The sequence below is a fragment of the Panicum hallii genome, chromosome 1 (assembly GCF_002211085.1).
Source record: "Panicum hallii strain FIL2 chromosome 1, PHallii_v3.1, whole genome shotgun sequence".
Taxonomy (NCBI): domain Eukaryota; kingdom Viridiplantae; phylum Streptophyta; class Magnoliopsida; order Poales; family Poaceae; genus Panicum; species Panicum hallii.
Window position 1 is genome coordinate 58,925,590 of NC_038042.1, and position 19,906 is coordinate 58,945,495.

At 47.1% G+C, this 19,906-nt stretch overlaps 3 protein-coding genes across 3 annotated transcripts; all 3 read right to left on the bottom strand.

Annotated features, from left to right (window-relative positions):
* Positions 1-8,653: 8,653 nt before the first annotated feature.
* LOC112899139 (uncharacterized mitochondrial protein AtMg00810-like) lies at positions 8,654-10,971 on the bottom strand. Its single transcript, XM_025967490.1, has 4 exons — positions 10,896-10,971; positions 10,634-10,727; positions 8,780-9,782; positions 8,654-8,668 (listed from the first exon to the last, which is right to left on the bottom strand). The coding sequence occupies exons 1-4, from the start codon at positions 10,969-10,971 to the stop codon at positions 8,654-8,656; spliced, it is 1,188 nt and encodes a 395-aa protein (XP_025823275.1).
* A 165-nt stretch (positions 10,972-11,136) lies between these two features.
* Positions 11,137-12,465, bottom strand: LOC112899148. Its single transcript, XM_025967500.1, has one exon. The coding sequence runs from the start codon at positions 12,463-12,465 to the stop codon at positions 11,137-11,139; it is 1,329 nt and encodes a 442-aa protein (XP_025823285.1).
* Positions 12,466-18,070: 5,605 nt separating this feature from the next.
* On the bottom strand, positions 18,071-19,829 carry LOC112879616 (GDSL esterase/lipase At5g33370-like). The gene is made up of 4 exons (XM_025943959.1): positions 19,531-19,829; positions 19,250-19,377; positions 18,881-19,123; positions 18,071-18,765 (listed from the first exon to the last, which is right to left on the bottom strand). Exons 1-4 carry the CDS (start codon positions 19,763-19,765, stop codon positions 18,265-18,267), a joined length of 1,107 nt encoding a protein of 368 aa, XP_025799744.1. The 5' UTR covers positions 19,766-19,829; the 3' UTR covers positions 18,071-18,264.
* Between the last annotated feature and the right edge of the window lie 77 nt (positions 19,830-19,906).

The following is a 19,906-nucleotide window of genomic DNA, read 5'->3' on the forward strand; positions in this document are numbered from 1 at the left end:
CCAGCGGGAACAACCTAGCGGCGACAACATGGAATGGGCGTGGTGCAACCACAAGGCGCTACCATTTGAATCGAATGACGTCTCCTCCTACGCTGTTCACCCTGCTGGACCGAGCATCCTCGTCAGCACCAAGAGTACTAGGTATGGCACCACGGCCACATTCAGCTTCCACACTGAGGAGTTTGTGTGGAAACAACTCGGTGGTGAGTGGATGCTGCCTTTCACCGGCCGCGCGCACTACGTTAGGTACCTGGAAATCTTTGTTGGGCTCTCCAAAGATCCAGAGACCCTCGGTCACCTCACCAGCAACACTCAGTGCCCTGCCCCTGCTTGGAAGCTCTGCCAGGAGAAGCTGTTCAGCGACAACCCAGGTGAGGAGCATGTATCTGCTACCCATGTCTACATGGGAAGCAAGAGCAAATTCTGCCTCGTGGAGTGCATCCTCTTTGAGGATGTCAGGGCTGATCAGGTGCTTGAGGAGAGAGGCCTGCGCCAACGTGGATCATGCTATATGTATCGTTTGATGAAGTTTTCCCTCAGGTTTGACATGAACGGAGACCTTAAGACTAAAAGCCAGCGGGTTGGATACTTCAAGGTGCCTGAAAAAACATCAATTGAGCTCATCTTTGGTGGCCCTGTGGCATTTGTGCTGTAAAAAATGCTAAAATCATGTCATGATAATGTTCCGATATATGTTTTCATTCAAGTGTGTGGCTTTTCTCTCTGATGTGTAATTATTCAACTGTGATTCTGCTGCTCTTTATTGATGTGTAATCTCAGCTGTGTTTCTCTGGTGAATCCATTGCTATGTTTGTTTTTTTAATTTAAAATGTGTCATTGATTATGTGAATTCCATTTTTCATGAGTACGAGCCATCAACAACAACGAGGATTACATACATGCCTTTAATCTCAACTGTGATTCCGTTCCATGTAATGTGTTATCTCGACTGTGATTCTGTGAGTCCCTTGTGTGTTTTCATGAGAACGAGCTGCAGCCTGCAATAAAGAGGATTTCACGCAAATGTATGACAATGTCTTCAGGGTAAAGCTTAAGTTGCAAAGTATGCGGTGTGGTGCTTCATTGCTTCAGTTCGTCTAACCGCCCCTCGACTCCCAACCTAGTGTCATCATTTAACAATGCTTCTCAACGAATGTATTCATTTTAAACTGTTCCTTTAGCACGGTGATATTTCTACATATGATTTGATCTACCATCACGTGTTCGATTGCCTCCAGAAGTGCAGCGCATTCAAGCAGTTGATGTATGTCCTTTTCGGTAATGAAATCATGACAATACTGTGCATTCATGCTTTGCTTGCTAAACATAATTTTGTGTAATCATCCCGTCTGAAGAAAAATGATTTACAGCTTGGACCATAACTTCTGACTGTTGTTCAGTGCTCAAATCATCCCAATAGGCTCTAATAGCAGGACGCAACCCACCATCACATTTTCTTTCATGAATCACAGCCTTTATTATATTTATAGGCCGATGGCTTTTGCCCCCACATTCAAGAACAACCAATCTGCTCTCCCCGAACTCAAAACAACCATATCTAATCCTCTGCCTAATCTCTAACTTAACGAGCCTAACAAACTAACTTGTATCAACGGTCTTCATTTGGCGGCTTGGCGCCATCAGCCTGAACTGTGCCTCGCCTGTGCTGCTTGCCCCACATGACATGATGTATTCTGGGGCTTCCATTGACCCTGGCAACCGAATTTGTGGTATCTTTAGATGTCAATCAACGGTTGACATCGAATTCTGGTTCTCAGGAGAAAACGGGTGTCACATCAATTCACAACCGATTTCTGAACAGACTAGGTAAAGGCCCGTATAATGCTACGGGCACATAATCTTTGAACAAAATAAAATAATTTTAGAAAATATGGTAAGAAGACGATAGGCATATTATCTAAGCCATAAATTCAAGTAGCAAAATACATGTTAAAGATGATGGAAAAAAAATATATCCAGCATGTCAAATATCTCAAACTTCTGATACACTCTGGGATAAGAGGGAGAGACGGATAAGGAAAAGAAACGGGAGGCGAGGCGCGTGACCACGGCTTGCCTGACCCTGACGCAGCATCAGCAGCACAGCAGTAGTATAATCTGACGGCAGAAGACGGGATAACAGAGGGCAATCATCATCGTCAACCTTTCAAAAGGGGCTGACGGGACGCAATTATCATATGGGATGGGACCATGGCTGCCTGCACGACCAAAAGGTTAAAGATACAAGCGACCAGGTTTTACATAGGAGCATGGGCACATTCATATTTTTCAGAGGATGAAAAGAAGGAAGTGGCTGCAGTTCAGCAGTGCCATGTAAAAGGTCACGCACTGAGCTAGCTATCTTGAGGTTGCTATGTACATTCATGCATGTAAAACTTCTTAGCTCTTTGGATCAACCGTCAGCGATCAAGAGGACGCAGGCTTCAGCTGGCATGTCAACTATAGGCCGCATGACACTGAGGGATGCAGAGGAGGACAACCACCAGCTGTGGTTCAGCTTCTTGCGTTTGGCTAGCTTCCAACATCGGTGACAGGAACCCTGGGCTGTTTGTTGTTGTTCTCCGGAGCGAGATTGTCTGGAGCTGCTCTCTTTGACCTCAGCTAGAGTTCAAGACAGGATTTAAGCATAGATGGTTAGATTCCATAGTCATGTGATCTATATAGCCTTGATGGAACAGCTTACCTTCTCCTCGGATTTCTGATAGAAGTGCCTCAGCAGGATGTTCCTGGGCTCTGTAGTTATCACTACAATCCAATGGCACGATTTGTCAATCAATGAATTCAGGAAGCAGTAACAATACAACACAGATTACTTTTATATAAAGCGCTTGTTGAGTCTGATCTAACATGAGTGTAGCATATCTATAGACGAATGCACTCACATAGTGAAAAGAAAAAACTAACCAACAGATATATTGGTTAACAAAACACCAACGAATTGTTCACTGAATGTATCTACCAAAACTTGGAAATGAACATGGCCGCATACAACTTCCTTAAGGAAAATAGACAGCAGAAATAGAATCTGCCAACAGCCTTTTAGGATTCAACTCCATGCCTGTAACATCTATGCATGGTATTTAATAAATATTCACCAACAGAAGTTTGTGCCTGAGGACTGAGTTATAGTTCAGATTTAAGTATGCCTCCAAATGATTTGAATTGTTCACACAAAAACTAATCCAATAGTATCTCATCACCTCATCAGCCCCAGAATAAGGCACATGCTTTTCTCTACCACCTCCTCTTGCCCTTAACAAGAATAGTGTGTTTCTTTCTTTAATTTGTCTTTTGTTACACTTGGTCAGCAGTGCACTATCAAGTTTTCACCAACACAAGGAGGACATGACTGGGCCAAAAGGCCTGAATGCAAAAGGACTTCTTGTGGTTCTGTTTCGCCTGGTAAATGTTTAGGGTGAGAGAAAAGACCACAACAAACACTTTTCATACATGTTATAGAATTGACAAACCAGTGTTTAAGCCAACAACCTAATCAGTTTGACCATTAGGCTGGTTCTACTACTCTGCCGATTGCATTTTACCTGGAAGGCTCCAATGGTTCAGTTTTCCTGATTAAGTCTTGAGGGCTCCACTCTGAAGGTGTGATAAATGTGTTTAACTAGAATTTTGTTCCGTCTTAAATACTAACACCCATGCTCTACCCTCGGCTTTGAGCACTACTTACCCAACCTTTCTTCATCTTCCTCATCCTCCATTCCTCCTAGATCAAAATTCTTTTGGGCACTTAGTATATAAATTAGTGCAATGGTTCCGAGGGATCTAGATGGCAAAATGAAAGGCAAACCAACCTAGCCATAATATATATATATAAGCTACACGACGGGCGGGCCCCAGCGCTGGTGGCGCCAGAGCGCGCTGAGGCTGTCTCCAACGGTGCCCTCTAAACCGTTCTCTACCCTATATATAGAGAAGATTCTGTTCTCTATTGCTCCAGCAGCGTTCTCTAAATGGTCATCTAAAATAGAGAACGCTACAGGTTTCCTTTATATATAGAGATTCTCTCTCCTCTTCTCTATTTTTTATTTACGTTTTAAACACTAAATTAAATAAAAATAAAATATGTCCATAGCATTTGAGGTATGATAAATACGTACGTATAAAAATTTGGAACAAAATATGTTTCTAATATAGGATTTAATGTATAGAGAACGAGATTTAGAGAACGTTGTTGGAGAGAAATGAGATATAGAGGAGAGAATCTTGTAGAGAATTCTGTAAATGAAGGATATAGAGAAGGATATAGAGAACGACAGTTGGAGGAGGAAGCGCACGAGGGCGGAGGCGGAAGGCGACGACGGGGAGGGAGGGGGGGCGCCTCTGGCTCTGCCAAGGGTGTCGACGCGAACACCTGCTGACTCCGGGTATTTTCATTCTGACACAAAAAGAAACCCTGAAGGGCCTGCATGCCTGATAAGCAACTGCTTACGCAGAAAGGTTGGCAACTTGCACGTCTTGGGTTCGGTCCAAAAAATTCATACGGCCCCAGAACTGAACAACTGTGCCTCGCCTGTGCTGCTTGCCCCACATGACATGATGTATTCTGGGGCTTCCATTGACCCTGGCAACCGAATTTGTGGTATCTTTAGATGTCAATCAACGGTTGACATCGAATTCTGGTTCTCAGGAGAAAACGGGTGTCACATCAATTCACAACCGATTTCTGAACAGACTAGGTAAAGGCCCGTATAATGCTACGGGCACATAATCTTTGAACAAAATAAAATAATTTTAGAAAATATGGTAAGAAGACGATAGGCATATTATCTAAGCCATAAATTCAAGTAGCAAAATACATGTTAAAGATGATGGAAAAAAAATATATCCAGCATGTCAAATATCTCAAACTTCTGATACACTCTGGGATAAGAGGGAGAGACGGATAAGGAAAAGAAACGGGAGGCGAGGCGCGTGACCACGGCTTGCCTGACCCTGACGCAGCATCAGCAGCACAGCAGTAGTATAATCTGACGGCAGAAGACGGGATAACAGAGGGCAATCATCATCGTCAACCTTTCAAAAGGGGCTGACGGGACGCAATTATCATATGGGATGGGACCATGGCTGCCTGCACGACCAAAAGGTTAAAGATACAAGCGACCAGGTTTTACATAGGAGCATGGGCACATTCATATTTTTCAGAGGATGAAAAGAAGGAAGTGGCTGCAGTTCAGCAGTGCCATGTAAAAGGTCACGCACTGAGCTAGCTATCTTGAGGTTGCTATGTACATTCATGCATGTAAAACTTCTTAGCTCTTTGGATCAACCGTCAGCGATCAAGAGGACGCAGGCTTCAGCTGGCATGTCAACTATAGGCCGCATGACACTGAGGGATGCAGAGGAGGACAACCACCAGCTGTGGTTCAGCTTCTTGCGTTTGGCTAGCTTCCAACATCGGTGACAGGAACCCTGGGCTGTTTGTTGTTGTTCTCCGGAGCGAGATTGTCTGGAGCTGCTCTCTTTGACCTCAGCTAGAGTTCAAGACAGGATTTAAGCATAGATGGTTAGATTCCATAGTCATGTGATCTATATAGCCTTGATGGAACAGCTTACCTTCTCCTCGGATTTCTGATAGAAGTGCCTCAGCAGGATGTTCCTGGGCTCTGTAGTTATCACTACAATCCAATGGCACGATTTGTCAATCAATGAATTCAGGAAGCAGTAACAATACAACACAGATTACTTTTATATAAAGCGCTTGTTGAGTCTGATCTAACATGAGTGTAGCATATCTATAGACGAATGCACTCACATAGTGAAAAGAAAAAACTAACCAACAGATATATTGGTTAACAAAACACCAACGAATTGTTCACTGAATGTATCTACCAAAACTTGGAAATGAACATGGCCGCATACAACTTCCTTAAGGAAAATAGACAGCAGAAATAGAATCTGCCAACAGCCTTTTAGGATTCAACTCCATGCCTGTAACATCTATGCATGGTATTTAATAAATATTCACCAACAGAAGTTTGTGCCTGAGGACTGAGTTATAGTTCAGATTTAAGTATGCCTCCAAATGATTTGAATTGTTCACACAAAAACTAATCCAATAGTATCTCATCACCTCATCAGCCCCAGAATAAGGCACATGCTTTTCTCTACCACCTCCTCTTGCCCTTAACAAGAATAGTGTGTTTCTTTCTTTAATTTGTCTTTTGTTACACTTGGTCAGCAGTGCACTATCAAGTTTTCACCAACACAAGGAGGACATGACTGGGCCAAAAGGCCTGAATGCAAAAGGACTTCTTGTGGTTCTGTTTCGCCTGGTAAATGTTTAGGGTGAGAGAAAAGACCACAACAAACACTTTTCATACATGTTATAGAATTGACAAACCAGTGTTTAAGCCAACAACCTAATCAGTTTGACCATTAGGCTGGTTCTACTACTCTGCCGATTGCATTTTACCTGGAAGGCTCCAATGGTTCAGTTTTCCTGATTAAGTCTTGAGGGCTCCACTCTGAAGGTGTGATAAATGTGTTTAACTAGAATTTTGTTCCGTCTTAAATACTAACACCCATGCTCTACCCTCGGCTTTGAGCACTACTTACCCAACCTTTCTTCATCTTCCTCATCCTCCATTCCTCCTAGATCAAAATTCTTTTGGGCACTTAGTATATAAATTAGTGCAATGGTTCCGAGGGATCTAGATGGCAAAATGAAAGGCAAACCAACCTAGCCATAATATATATATATAAGCTACACGACGGGCGGGCCCCAGCGCTGGTGGCGCCAGAGCGCGCTGAGGCTGTCTCCAACGGTGCCCTCTAAACCGTTCTCTACCCTATATATAGAGAAGATTCTGTTCTCTATTGCTCCAGCAGCGTTCTCTAAATGGTCATCTAAAATAGAGAACGCTACAGGTTTCCTTTATATATAGAGATTCTCTCTCCTCTTCTCTATTTTTTATTTACGTTTTAAACACTAAATTAAATAAAAATAAAATATATCCATAGCATTTGAGGTATGATAAATACGTACGTATAAAAATTTGGAACAAAATATGTTTCTAATATAGGATTTAATGTATAGAGAACGAGATTTAGAGAACGTTGTTGGAGAGAAATGAGATATAGAGGAGAGAATCTTGTAGAGAATTCTGTAAATGAAGGATATAGAGAAGGATATAGAGAACGACAGTTGGAGGAGGAAGCGCACGAGGGCGGAGGCGGAAGGCGACGACGGGGAGGGAGGGGGGGCGCCTCTGGCTCTGCCAAGGGTGTCGACCGAACACCTGCTGACTCCGGGTATTTTCATTCTGACACAAAAAGAAACCCTGAAGGGCCTGCATGCCTGATAAGCAACTGCTTACACAGAAAGGTTGGCAACTTGCACGTCTTGGGTTCGGTCCAAAAAATTCATACGGCCCCAGAACTGAACACATTTTCACACGTTCATGTTTTGTCATGATATATAACGCTGAACATAAGCACACACACATGTTTTGTCAGATGACCGCCACTCGTGAAGAACACACCAGGAGCCGGATAGCTTCTGAGATACACATACCATCACATGCCTTTTTTTCCCTGTAGAAAAAGGAAGCCTGAGAAAACACAGGAGGTAAAATGTCAGGTTCCTAGTGTGAAAAAGAAGACTCAGAAATCCAAAAAATAACACCTAGTTTTGCCTATGGCAGCTTCCTGATGTTGTTCACCTAATTCATGTCATAAGCAGGTCCAGAAATGGTCATGGTTCAAGCTGGTGTGAAGATGACGGCATCATTCAGAACAGCGAAGCCAAGACATGAATCCTCTGCTGGAGTGTTGCACGAACAAAAGTCAAGCCGGAGTCCTGGTCAACAACAATGCGCCCAACGGGAAAAGGCGTTCCTTCCCAGGAAATGTTGCCCAGCAATGTTCACAATCAGCCAATGGTTCAGACGAACAGATCACCCTACACCCCCCCCCCCCCCCCCCCACAACACCCCACCCCTACACACACACACACAGAGTAGTCGTCTAGCCGATCCTGAAGCCCAGGTTCAATACCAAGGCCCAAAAAAAAGTTGCTAGCACTCAAGTTGCTCCTTTCGTGTAAGCAAGTCCATGGAAAATTAAAAAGAATAGCACGCATAAAATGGTGGAGGTATTACTAAGAAAACACTATAAACAGTAACGGTGACTATTAAGTGTATATGTGCCAATAAGTTTTAAACAAAGCGTATATGTGCCAATAACTGTGGCATGGATCCCAAAAAAGAAAATATTAATTCACAGTGCCATCGTATGACTATGACAGTAACCATGTAACTGTAAAATTGATTTGGATACCATCTATGTACCAGAAAATTTCTCTGCGTATATGTTTGTACATACAAATGAGATGAGATATTTGGATGAAAAAGAGACATTGATTCATACCTTTGGTACAACAGGCTACAAAATTCCCCCTCCTTTTTTCTGAATGAAAAAAATTAAACTTGGTGTAAATGTTTTGGCATGATAGCAAAGTAATCACGTTGGATAGACTGCAATAGATGCCTGCGTAGGCAAGGGTACAAAATATATAGGACTGAGATCAGGCAACAAACCTCCCTGACTTATAGCAACAGAATCAGGGAGAGTCCCGATCTTATCCTCACGTGATTAGGGGAAACCCAGCTAAGGCTCAACTGTAGGCTATCTGTATCAACGGAAAGAAACAATCCTTAGTAAGGAAATATTTCTAACACCCCCCCGCAGTCGGAACGTCGGAGCTGCAGATGTTCAGACTGGATCGAAACTCAGTGAAAACCGAGGTGGGGAGACCCTTGGTGAAGATATCAGCAAACTGAGACGATGTCGGCACATGAAGAACCCGAATGTCACCAACAGCAACCCGTTCCCGTACGAAGTGAAGGTCAATCTCCACATGTTTCGTGCGCTGATGCTGAACAGGGTTGGTAGAGAGGTAAACTGCACTGACATTGTCGCAATAAACCAGAGTCGACTTGGAAAGCGGATTGTGGAGCTCCTGAAGAAGCTGTCGAAGCCAGGTGGTCTCAGCAACTCCATTGGCGACAGCCCTATACTCAGCCTCTGCACTAGAGCGGGAGACGGTCGTCTGGCGTTTGGACGACCAGGAGATCAAGTTGCCACCCAAGAAAACAGCATATCCAGAAGTTGACTTGCGAGTGTCCGGACACCCAGCCCAATCAGCGTCCGTGTAGACCACAAGCTCAGAGGGGGAAGACGGACGTAAAAGAAGGCCATAGTGCATCGTGCCCCGAAGATACCGCAATATTCGCTTGACAGCCGAGAGATGAGGATCCCGAGGGGCATGCATGTGTAGACAGACCTGCTGGACGGCATATGATATGTCCGGGCGAGTGAAGGTGAGATACTGCAGAGCACCGGTGAGGCTGCGGTAGTGAGTCGCATCACTGACGAGGTCTCCTGCAGTGGCAGACAATTTGGCATGAGTGTCCACAGGTGTGCTGCATGGCTTGCAGTCTGTCATACCAGCACGCTCCAAAACATCCAAGATATACTGCTGCTGGGAGAGGAAAAGACCGTCGGGACGCCGATGAACAGCAATGCCCAAGAAGTGATGCAGGGCGCCGAGATCTTTCATAGAGAACTCCCGTTGCAGAGCTGAGATAGTGCTGCGAAGCAGTGCTGGACTGGAAGCAGTCAAGACGATATCATCAACATACAGAAGCAGGTAAACTGTGTCTGTCCCACGCCGGTAGATAAACAACGAAGTGTCAGACTTAGCCTTAGTAAATCCAAGCGTAAGCAAGTAGGTGGCGAAGCGGCTGTACCAAGAAAGACGCAGACAGTGGAGCGTGGGGAGAGCTTGTGTGGAGCAGTAGCGGAGAGATTGGGGTAGCAGGCGCAACCAAACACTCTAAGGTGGTCATATGAAGGTGGTCTCCCATAGAGCAAAGAGAAAGGTGTCCCAAGGGCAAGGGTTTTAGTGGGGAGACGATTCAACAGATAGGTTGCAGTGTGTAGACCTTCGACCCAGTAGGCGGCAGGAAGCGAGGCTTGGAACAACATAGAGCGAATCATATTGTTCACTGAGCGGATCACACGTTCCGCCTTGCCATTCTGGGATGACGTGTACGGGCAAGACATCCGCAGGAGGGCGCCATGCTGGAGGAAGAAGGATCGTGCTGAGGAGTTGTCGAACTCGCGCCCATTGTCGCTCTGCATGTGCTTGATAGCGCAGCCAAACTGAGTAGTCGCATAAGAGAAAAAGTTGGACAAAGTGGTGAACGTTTCAGACTTGAGGCGAAGTGGAAACGTCCACAGGTAATGAGAGCAATCATCAAGAATGACCAAATAATACTTATAACTAGACACACTCATGACAGGAGAGGTCCATAAATCACAATGTATTAAGTCAAAAACCTTGAGAGCTCGAGAAGATGAAGTAGGAAAAGGTAAACGTATGTGGCGACCCAGTTGGCAAGCATGACAAAGCGAAGCATCCAAGCCTGTAGTACATGATATGGCGGAGGTGCTGGCGAGCTTGGACAAAGGCTCGAGTCCGGGGTGACCAAGGCGACGATGCCAGACAGTGGCCGGAGCGGCGGCAAGAGCACAATGGGAGGACATGGGCGCTGGAAGCTGCAACGTGTAGAGGGGTCCCGGACTATTGAACCTGGCGATCACGTTCCTGGAACGAAGATCCTTCAAAGAAAGGCCAGAGGGGTCAAACTCAATGGAGCAGTGGTTATCTGTTGTGAACTGGCGTACTGAAAGTAAATTCTTAATAATGGAAGGTGCAACAAGAACATTATTAAGATAGAAGGGGCCAGGTAAAATGGAGTGACCACATGCTGTAACGGGAAGAGTAGACCCGTTGCCAACGACAATGGATGAAGGATACGATGAACATGGTGAACGGAACATGGATATGTTACCGGGATCCGGAGTCATGTGGGTAGAGGCACCAGTGTCGACAACCCAGTCGGTGGAGGCAGGGGGGTTCAGCGTCATTGTGCTAAAGCTGTTAGCTAATGACTGCTGATCCCAGGAGCCGGACCATGGTGTCCAGGGCGTCTGATGCTGCTGCTGGCCGGGTGCCGCGTGATGCTGCTGCGGGGCGAGCTGCTGCAGGGCGAGCTGCTGCTGCAGGGCCAGCTCATGCTGTTGGGCCAACTGTTACTGCTGGGTCTGCTGCTGGAAGAGGGCTTGCTGCGGCTGAAGGGCGGCGAGCAAGGCCGGATGGAAGGTGGCCTGCTGCGGCCCATTGCCACGCTGCTGTTGGTGGGCCGCCGGTCCACGTTGCTGCTGTTGGCCCGCGGATGTGCCAGGCCACATCGTGATCTGACCCGTCCAGGGATTGTAGATCGATGGCCAAGGCGCCTGCGCCTGCGCCTGCCCTTGCCCCTTGCGCCGCCGTCGCCTGTTGCCGCCGCCGCCTGTTCCTGTGTTGGCCGAGCCGCCGGAGCCACCGCTGGAGCCGCGACCAAAGCCACCGCTGGAGGGGGCCGCGGGGCCGCGCGAGGAATCGCCCACGGACGCACCCTTGGTGGTCGAGATGAGGAGGGCGGTGGGTGGAGCAGAGGCCGGCGCATCGACGGAGAGCTCCTCGAGGAGAAGGTCGTTGCGGACGTCGCGGAAGCAGGGGAACGGGTTGGTGCGGCGGAAGTGGATGCGCATGTGCGCGTACCGCTCGTTCAAGCCCCGAAGGACATTGAGAACGAGAGTGCGGTCATGGACCACTTCACCGAGGTCCCCGAGCTGATCTGCCATGGACTTCATCTTGGAGCAGTAGTCGCCGATGGAGAGGTCGCCTTGGGTGAAGATGCGGAACTTGGCATCGAGTTGGAGGGCGCGGAATTCGCGGTTGCCGAGAAATTGCGCCTCGATGCCAAGCCAGGCCGTGCGCGCCGTGCTGCCGCGGGTACGCACGGTCTCCATGAGCTCGATGGTGACGGCGCCGAAGAGCCACGAGAGGACGACGGCGTCCATACGACGCCATGCCGGGACGGTGGGGTGCGCAGCATCGCTGAGGACGTGGGAGGAGAGGGCATAGCGCTCGAGGATGAGGAGGACGAGATCGCGCCAGCGATCATAGTGCGTCGAACCGGGGTCGAGGACGAGGGGCACCAACGTCCGGATGTTCTGGACTCCGGCGGCTTGTGCATGAAGATTGGCGATGATGGCGGCTTCATACGCGGCGGCGTCGTGGAAGTCGTCGTCGGCGCCGCCGTCATGGTGGGTGGGCGGGTTGGCCAGCTTGTGGGCGTCGGCCGCCTTGCGCTCAAGGTCAGCAGCGGCGCGGCGCTCGAGTTCAAGAGCCTCGAGAGCGGCGCGGACGCGTTCCTTGGCAGCGGCGGCCTCCTTGGCGGCAGCGGCGGCGGCCGCGGCAAGGGCCAGGCGCTCCTTCTCCTGGTCTGCCGCGCGCTGCTTGGCGTCGGCGGCGTCCTGCGCGCGCTGCGCCTCGGCAGCGGCAGGATCGACGAGGGAAGGGGACTCCGGCGCCATGAGCACGAGGCCGGCGGCAGCGCGCACAGCTAGGGTAGCGGAAGCGAGAGGTCACGGATCGTGACGGTCTCTTGATACCATGATAGCAAAGTAATCACGTTGGATAGACTGCAATAGATGCCTGCGTAGGCAAGGGTACAAAATATATAGGACTGAGATCAGGCAACAAACCTCCCTGACTTATAGCAACAGAATCAGGGAGAGTCCCCATCTTATCCTCACGTGATTAGGGGAAACCCAGCTAAGGCTCAACTGTAGGCTATCTGTATCAACGGAAAGAAACAATCCTTAGTAAGGAAATATTTCTAACATGGCAATTAACATGTCCACGTTGTAAAAGGATAATTTTAAATGTGTATATATAAAGAAGACCAGAAGATAAAACTGATTCCTTTATAACCATGGTGTTAATACCTGGGAGCCTGTACATTGTGTAATGCATTTTCTAGACAGAAAAAATGTGATCCATAATCCTATCATATTAAAACTATCATCTATTCAAATACTACACGTATTCAGAGGTGCGCGATTCAGAGTAAGCAGTGAAAGTATAGTTCAGAGTAATTAGGAAAACACGGCAAGAGACAAAAGCCCTTCAAGAGTACAAAGTGATTTCAAGGGAGCTGATTGCTTCACAGGTTCACAACCAACCAGCTTAGTTCCAGAAATAAAACACAACAGTTCATTTGTCAGTTTAAGATGGTCCCAATGAAATAAGCACATTGCTCTTGCCAGGGAAACAGAATGCTGAGGTGAGATGTTTTTAAATGCGACGGAAATACTCTGACCAATTGAAACAGATCCAGGTATTACTGGCAGCTTAAACAGTTGAAAAACAGCTTCGATCCTTTTTTCTCAATTACTAACCTGCAAGTATCAGAATTTTGCAGAACAGTTTCAAGGAGACAAGCAACATTGCATATGCACTCAGGAAGAAATATCTCAATGGAAGAAATATGCATCTAGAGGAGCCTCAACCATTTTGCCTGAGCATCCCACTTCCGAAGGTACACTGTCACTCTGTGTTGTAGCTCCCCCCACATCAGTATCCATGAGAACAGCTGCAGAGGAATGATCACATTCCGTACAGGAATTAAAGTCTCCACCATACAGAATTTTTGAAACAGTGTTCAAGATTTCAATAAACATGTCTACTCAAGAGGAACGTAACGATGATGATGGCGCATTAATTCATCGAGTTCACTTGATAAGGCCCTGTTGTGTCCCCACCAACTGTATTCAAGCTCAGCCCCAAATATATAAAAATCTATCAAGTATCAAGTGGCATGAAACAAAGTCAAACAAAAACTCTTGCTTAGACAATAACATAGTACTGACGAATTAGATAACTTACTGAAACATACTAATGCCAAAAATAAGCCACCCCTCCAATCCAGCTAATGATGACAGTTATATAAATGAAAAATACACTCACAAATACCCTGCCGAATCTACTACTTGGGACTCTATTTTTGGGTGCTATGATTCTGAAGTCAAATATTCAGCCATATATGCAGCTTAGAGTTTAAGATCACTGGTGTATACGGGAGCAATATTTATTCGGTGGCAGATTCAGGAATTAGGTTTATGCCAATGGCACAAAGAATTTATCCTAGCTTTAATGAATAAGTGATGGATGAACACAGCTACGACAAAGTTGCTAATATCGCCTCTAGGCATAAGTTTAGAAAATACAAAAATGTAGCAACAACCATTATATATTATTTATACATAGAAATGTACCAAACAGATTCAATAAAAATCATGGTCCATGTGATGCATAGAGAAAAATATAAAATTGCCCATGGTATAAATATTGATGTTTAACAGATAAAAAAAGCAAAAAAATTATTGCTCATCCCATACCCCCTCCGTTTCCGTGGAATAGACCTCACCAAACCCAGGGCTAAGAAAACCGCTAATCCAGCCTTTCAATTTGTTGCTGCAACATTAGGAGGGTTGGCAAATGGGTCCAGACAAGAAACACCATCAAAACCTGACAAATAGCTTTATCGCAGTTATAAGTTGTGTTACGTATAGATTGCACATCAGGAATAAAATGATGACTTGATACAGATTGCTCCATGATACCATGCTCAAGCACTCGGTATAAAACACCCCTCAACAGTACACAGGTTATTTAGGGCCTGTTTGGATGAATGGGAAAGAGAAAGAGAAAGTGCAAAACTTTTGCTCTTTTGCACTTTTTTTGCACTTTTGGATCCAAACACCCCAAAGTGCAAAAGGGCAAATGCTACCGTAATTTTGCTAATTATGGATTAATTACGCTTAATAGATTCGTCTCGTCATTTAGTCCTCATCTATGTAATTAGTTTTTTTAATTAAACTCTATTTAATACTTCTAATTAGCGTCCAAACATCTGATGTGACAGGAGCAAAAATTTTACCATTTGCCCTTTTGCCATTTGGGGGTGGATCCAAACAGGCCCTTAACTGACTATGCATCAGTCCATGTCAGAGAGACTCCCAGTGAATTTTCCATTAAAAGAAATATAGATGGACGGACATGCTCAATCACTCCGTATAAAACACCCCTCTACAGTACACAGGTTATTTTAACTGATTATGCATCGGTCCATGTCAGAGAGACTCCCAGTGAATCATCCATTAAAAGAAAATATAGATGGACGGAAAATTGCACAGGCTTAGTAAGATAACTTACGCATCATGCATTGTATGACACAGCAAAATTTTTACATACCATTAGAAAAAAAACTAGTCCTAAACACAAAATGAGAAATGAGGCCCCTCCCAGGGAGATCACCACCTGACAGAAAAAATTGACAGAAACCAATTTGAGAATGTAGTCAAGCCAATATATTCAGTGGCAAAAAAAATACTGCAACACAAAAATCACTGTTGGATTCAATAAACCACAGTACCACACCCCCTTACCCAGTGAAAGAAAGATACTACTAATCTGGTATCCAGAAGTAGAACTAGATGGGGTAGCTTGGAAAAAACACACATCTCGCAGCATTTCGAATCTGCAGCATTCAGGTGACCGCATCTAAACGGATCAATTATTCACTATATACTTGCTAAGGGGGATGAACCACAAAGGCTACTGCAACGCACACAAATCAACACACACGGACATCACATTTAGCTGCGGAATCAAAACACAACACAGAAAAAATCACACAAGATCAAAATCACACACAAATCATTCATTTTGCCTGGGCATAGTTATCAACAAAGACAGCATAATAAAAATAGTTCGACCCAGAATTCACAAACCACGGAGTCAGAATATGGGGGCACAAATTTCTGCCTGGGAGCATAACAAAAATAGTTTGACCTAGGATTCACATGTACGTACAGCACGGTACTGCTAATATGGCAGAAAGTTCACTAAAACTGAACAGATAAAACTAGCATCATATCTCCACAAAAGAAAAGGGACGCCCGGCGAGGAAGAAGTTGTCTACATGCTAATATGGCAGAAAGTTCACTAAAACTGAAACTGTCCCGTCAATCATCCAGCCATAAGTTGAATCATCAATTGAATGTTATACCAAACTATCCATCGGTGCATCCACACCATCCCAGTTGTACTACCACTAACATTAGCTAGAACTACAAAGGTTAAAAGACTCTTGAGCTTACACAGAAAACCAGTCCCACTCAGGTGGCCTTGCGAAAAAGGGGGGCAACTATTGGCTCATCATCCAATTGCACCTTTTCCAGCTCGTCCGCCTTGAACATGGCATTTTGGAATGCCACCAGATGCCCAGAAAGTGCAGCACTGTACATGTGCTCAACTTGATCAGCAGTAAACAGCCGAACTGGATACATCTGAGGAGGTTTCGAAGGATACTGCTGCTGGGCTGTGGCGGCGGCTGCTGCTGCAGCAGCATGTGCTGTTAGGATAGCTGCAGCTTTTCAGCAGCTTCAGCTGCTTTCTGAGCTGCTTTGGAACCTCCTTTCTGGCTCACTGATGGTTTTCCTGCTATGAGAAATGGGATTTTGGAGGTTGCAAATGATTCTGCGGCAGCTATTGCTGCTGCCGTAGCAACCTCTAGGCAACTTTGTCCATGAGCCTGAAGTGCTGTATGTATTGCGATGGCTACTTCATACCCCAGCTTTGCATGAAGGCATTACTGGTCTAGAGGAAGAGCTGGCTGCGTCTTCTGCAGTGCTGCAATGGCTGCAACCAAGGATGCTTCAATGTGCAAGAGGTCCATTGAATAATCTTTCTCTAGATGCGCATGTCCATTTCGCCGAAACTCAAGTAGGCCTTCAGCAGTTTGCTTGTACCGAGCACATGTAGTAAGAAACATGCGTGTTTCTGTACCAACGAAGATCCTCATGCCCTGCGTGACTGGTTTGAATCGCAGCAATGCAAGAAGGTGAATATTGTCGATGACCTTAGAAATCCAGTTGGACCCATGTGGAAGTTGCATTACAATGGCATCGTACTTTGTCTTATCTTCAATCTTCAATGTCATCAGATAATCATACATCTTGGTGTAGATAGCTGACAGCTTAACTTCCCTGTAGTGGCAAATGTGAGAACGGATGAGGATAATAGCTTTTGTCAAAGTTCCTGAGGAGAAATATGAGGTCTTCCACATCAGGATTTGTTTGAATGGAAGTATAAATGCCGTGCTCGATGATGTCAGCACCTGCCTTCATGTCCTTCTTCCTCCTTTTCCTTTTCCCATTAATCTAAGTGACTTTTTGCAGCAGGTGTAGTTCACCTCTCAAAGACCCAGTGAGTGAAATACCAAAATCTGATGACTGGATGTTGCCATTCAAACAATACCCGTGACTGTGAAGATCTGCCAACCAATGAACAAGAGCAGCTGTACACTTGCGGGCTTCATCTGAGGATTTTCGGTATGTAATATTGCCATGCCCTGGTATATTCACAGCAGTCACCGGTACCACAGAATTTGCAAATTCTAGCATTGATTCGCGTCTTTCAATGGCAGGGTGGAAGAAAAACAGCACTCGTACATGAGCCTACAGTATAAAACCGAGTATGACCCCAAATGAAACCAAATCCAGAGCATCTAGAGGTACACGTGCAGGATTGTTGTAATAACTGCGCAAGTTGCGAACGATCATTGAGGTAGTAGGCGTGTTTTATTAGAACAGCAGAATTGTAAGAAACAACATTATTCTAACAGTTAACAAGGCACATCTCTTATGAGTCAACCTATTAATTAAGCCCCACTGCACCAACCTAGTTGAACATGTATCGAATTCCGTGGAAAAATAAATACTCACAGATACGTGGGATGCAGAGGGATCGGCCAAGTCAGCCGCCGCAGGAATGTAGGTTGCAGAGGGATCGGCCAAGTCAGCCGCCGCAGACATGTGGGCGGCGGTGCTAGGGTAAACGAGATGTAGGTGCATCAGGGACTCGGGGTGGCCGCGTGCGGATTTCGGCTGCCCAGCTAGGGTTAGCCGCACCATTGTGTGCGTGGGCGGGCGTTCCGGCCCTATTCTGGGCCGGCTGAACGCCGGGCGTTTCACTAACCCAGGTCCAACTTTTTTTTATCAAAAAGAAATTGGCGGCGCCGGCGCGTGTTGGTTTGACGAATTGGACGTGTGTCGCTTAGAGAGACCACGCATGTCAACGGGAAATCGAGTTCCGATGCGGGTTGAGCTCTGAAACAGACACTAGCAGGAGAAGTACTCTACATACGCACACACAACACCCTCAAAAACACGAGAAAAGAAAAACAGGCATGCGAATTGCAAGCACGAATACAATCAGTCTGAGACGAAGACGAAGCTAGCTGCCGTTGGATCAATCAAATAGATCGATCATGTGCGCATCTGCTCCTTGTGGAGGTCGACGGCGAGGACGGTGCTCAGGTTCATGGGCGCGATGTAGTCGACGGACCCGGACATGAACTGCTGCACGATGAGGCGGTTGGCGCGCTCCGTGGGGTGGAAGGCGTCCCAGAACACGTAGGCGTCGCGGTCGGCGCAGAGGCTGGACACCACGGTGCAGAGCCCCATGCCGTTGAACCGGCCCTGGCCGCAGCACGCCTGGGTGGCCGTCTCGAAGCCGTACGCCTTGGGGTCCTCGATGAAGTCGTTGTGGATCCGCTGCATGTTCACGCCGACGAACACGCCGCTGCCGTACCGCGCGTTCAGATCCTCCAGCAGCGCCATCAGCCGAGGGTTGTACATCTCCGCCGCGCGCTGCAGCTCCCGGTCGCAGCTGCCGTCCAGGCTGTGCAGCGCGAGCTCCGCCGGGACGCAGCCGATCGGCCCGACGCCCTGCACCAGCACGCGCCGCGCGCCCAGGTCGTACAGCCTCTGGCGGATTCATTCATGCCATCATCATCAGGTCGGCCATGGCAGTCAGCTCGTACGTGGTCAAGCAATGCAATGGTGTATGTACAGGAGGCGCGCAGTGCAGGGCGTGCGTTACCGTGAGGATCTGCCTGTACTCGGAGAGGATGTAGTTGATGTAGTCGGGGAGGGAGAACTCGCGGGAGCGCGCCGAGTAGGGCACCAGGTAGTAGTTGTTGACGAAATCGTTGCCGCCGAGGGTGATGAGCACCAGCGAGCCGTGCACCAGCCGGGCCGTCTGCTCCGCGCCGATCAGCGAGCTCAGCCGCTTCTGGTACTGCTGGAAGTAGAGCAGCTGCTTCGAGATGTGGATGATGTTGGCCTGATTGCCACATCCAATACAATTCCATCCATTATTAGTTCAGCTTCTGATCAGCCTAATTAATATATAATTTCTTGATTAATTAATTAGTTCAACGACGCATATATTGGCAGTATAGTAGATTACGAATTGGATTCCGGTGTCGTTCAGGATCCCGACGCCGGCCGACGCGAAGTTGGCGCCGACGAGCATCTTGTCGCCGTCCAGCTCAGGGCTCAGGTACGGCAGCACCGGCTCGGCGCCGAGGTGCTCACCTGCATGCATTGTGTGCAGCAAGTTAGACGACGTACTCAGACGACGATACTGTTCGTTCCTGAGCAATGCTCACTGGAGTACAGTCTTGATTCTACACAGTCTATATTATATTAGAGTGACTTCAGAGACAGCAAAAAAAACAACGACTTAACTGATGATGTCCGGCACGTTCTTGCCGTTGCTGAAGCGCCCCGTGGCGCGGTGGTCCGGCGTGTCGATGCCGTAGGGCGGCGAGTCAGCCCGCGCCGCCGTCACCAGGTAGTTGTTGTTGCCGTTGTCGACGAGGGAGTCGCCGAAGACAAAGAAGGCGCGGGCCGCGTGGGAGGTCGGCAGCGTCCCCAGGCAGAGCGCGGGGAGCAGGGCCAAGACGAGCCACGAGGAGGCCATCGCAGCTAGCTGCTGCACTTGTCAGTGGCCTGCTGCTGATGCGATGGACTCAGTTGCTGCTGCACTTGTCAGTGACGCTTCTTGCAGCGTCGCAGCCGGCCTTTTTATAGCGCCCTCTTGCCCATGCTGACGAGAGAAAGA

Coding starts and splice junctions, on each gene's coding strand:
- LOC112899139 (XM_025967490.1), bottom strand. CDS start 10,971: ATGACGCTGAACCCCCCTGCCTCCACCGACTGGGTTGTCGACACTGGT. Junction 10,728..10,895: donor CCACATGACTCCGGATCCCG/GTAACATATCCA, acceptor ATTTACTTTCAG/TACGCCAGTTCACAACAGAT. Junction 9,783..10,633: donor TCCAGGAACGTGATCGCCAG/GTTCAATAGTCC, acceptor TTCTTGGTACAG/CCGCTTCGCCACCTACTTGC.
- LOC112899148 (XM_025967500.1), bottom strand. CDS start 12,465: ATGGCGCCGGAGTCCCCTTCCCTCGTCGATCCTGCCGCTGCCGAGGCG.
- LOC112879616 (XM_025943959.1), bottom strand. CDS start 19,765: ATGGCCTCCTCGTGGCTCGTCTTGGCCCTGCTCCCCGCGCTCTGCCTG. Junction 19,378..19,530: donor GAACGTGCCGGACATCATCA/GTTAAGTCGTTG, acceptor CAATGCATGCAG/GTGAGCACCTCGGCGCCGAG. Junction 18,766..18,880: donor AGTACAGGCAGATCCTCACG/GTAACGCACGCC, acceptor TGAATCCGCCAG/AGGCTGTACGACCTGGGCGC.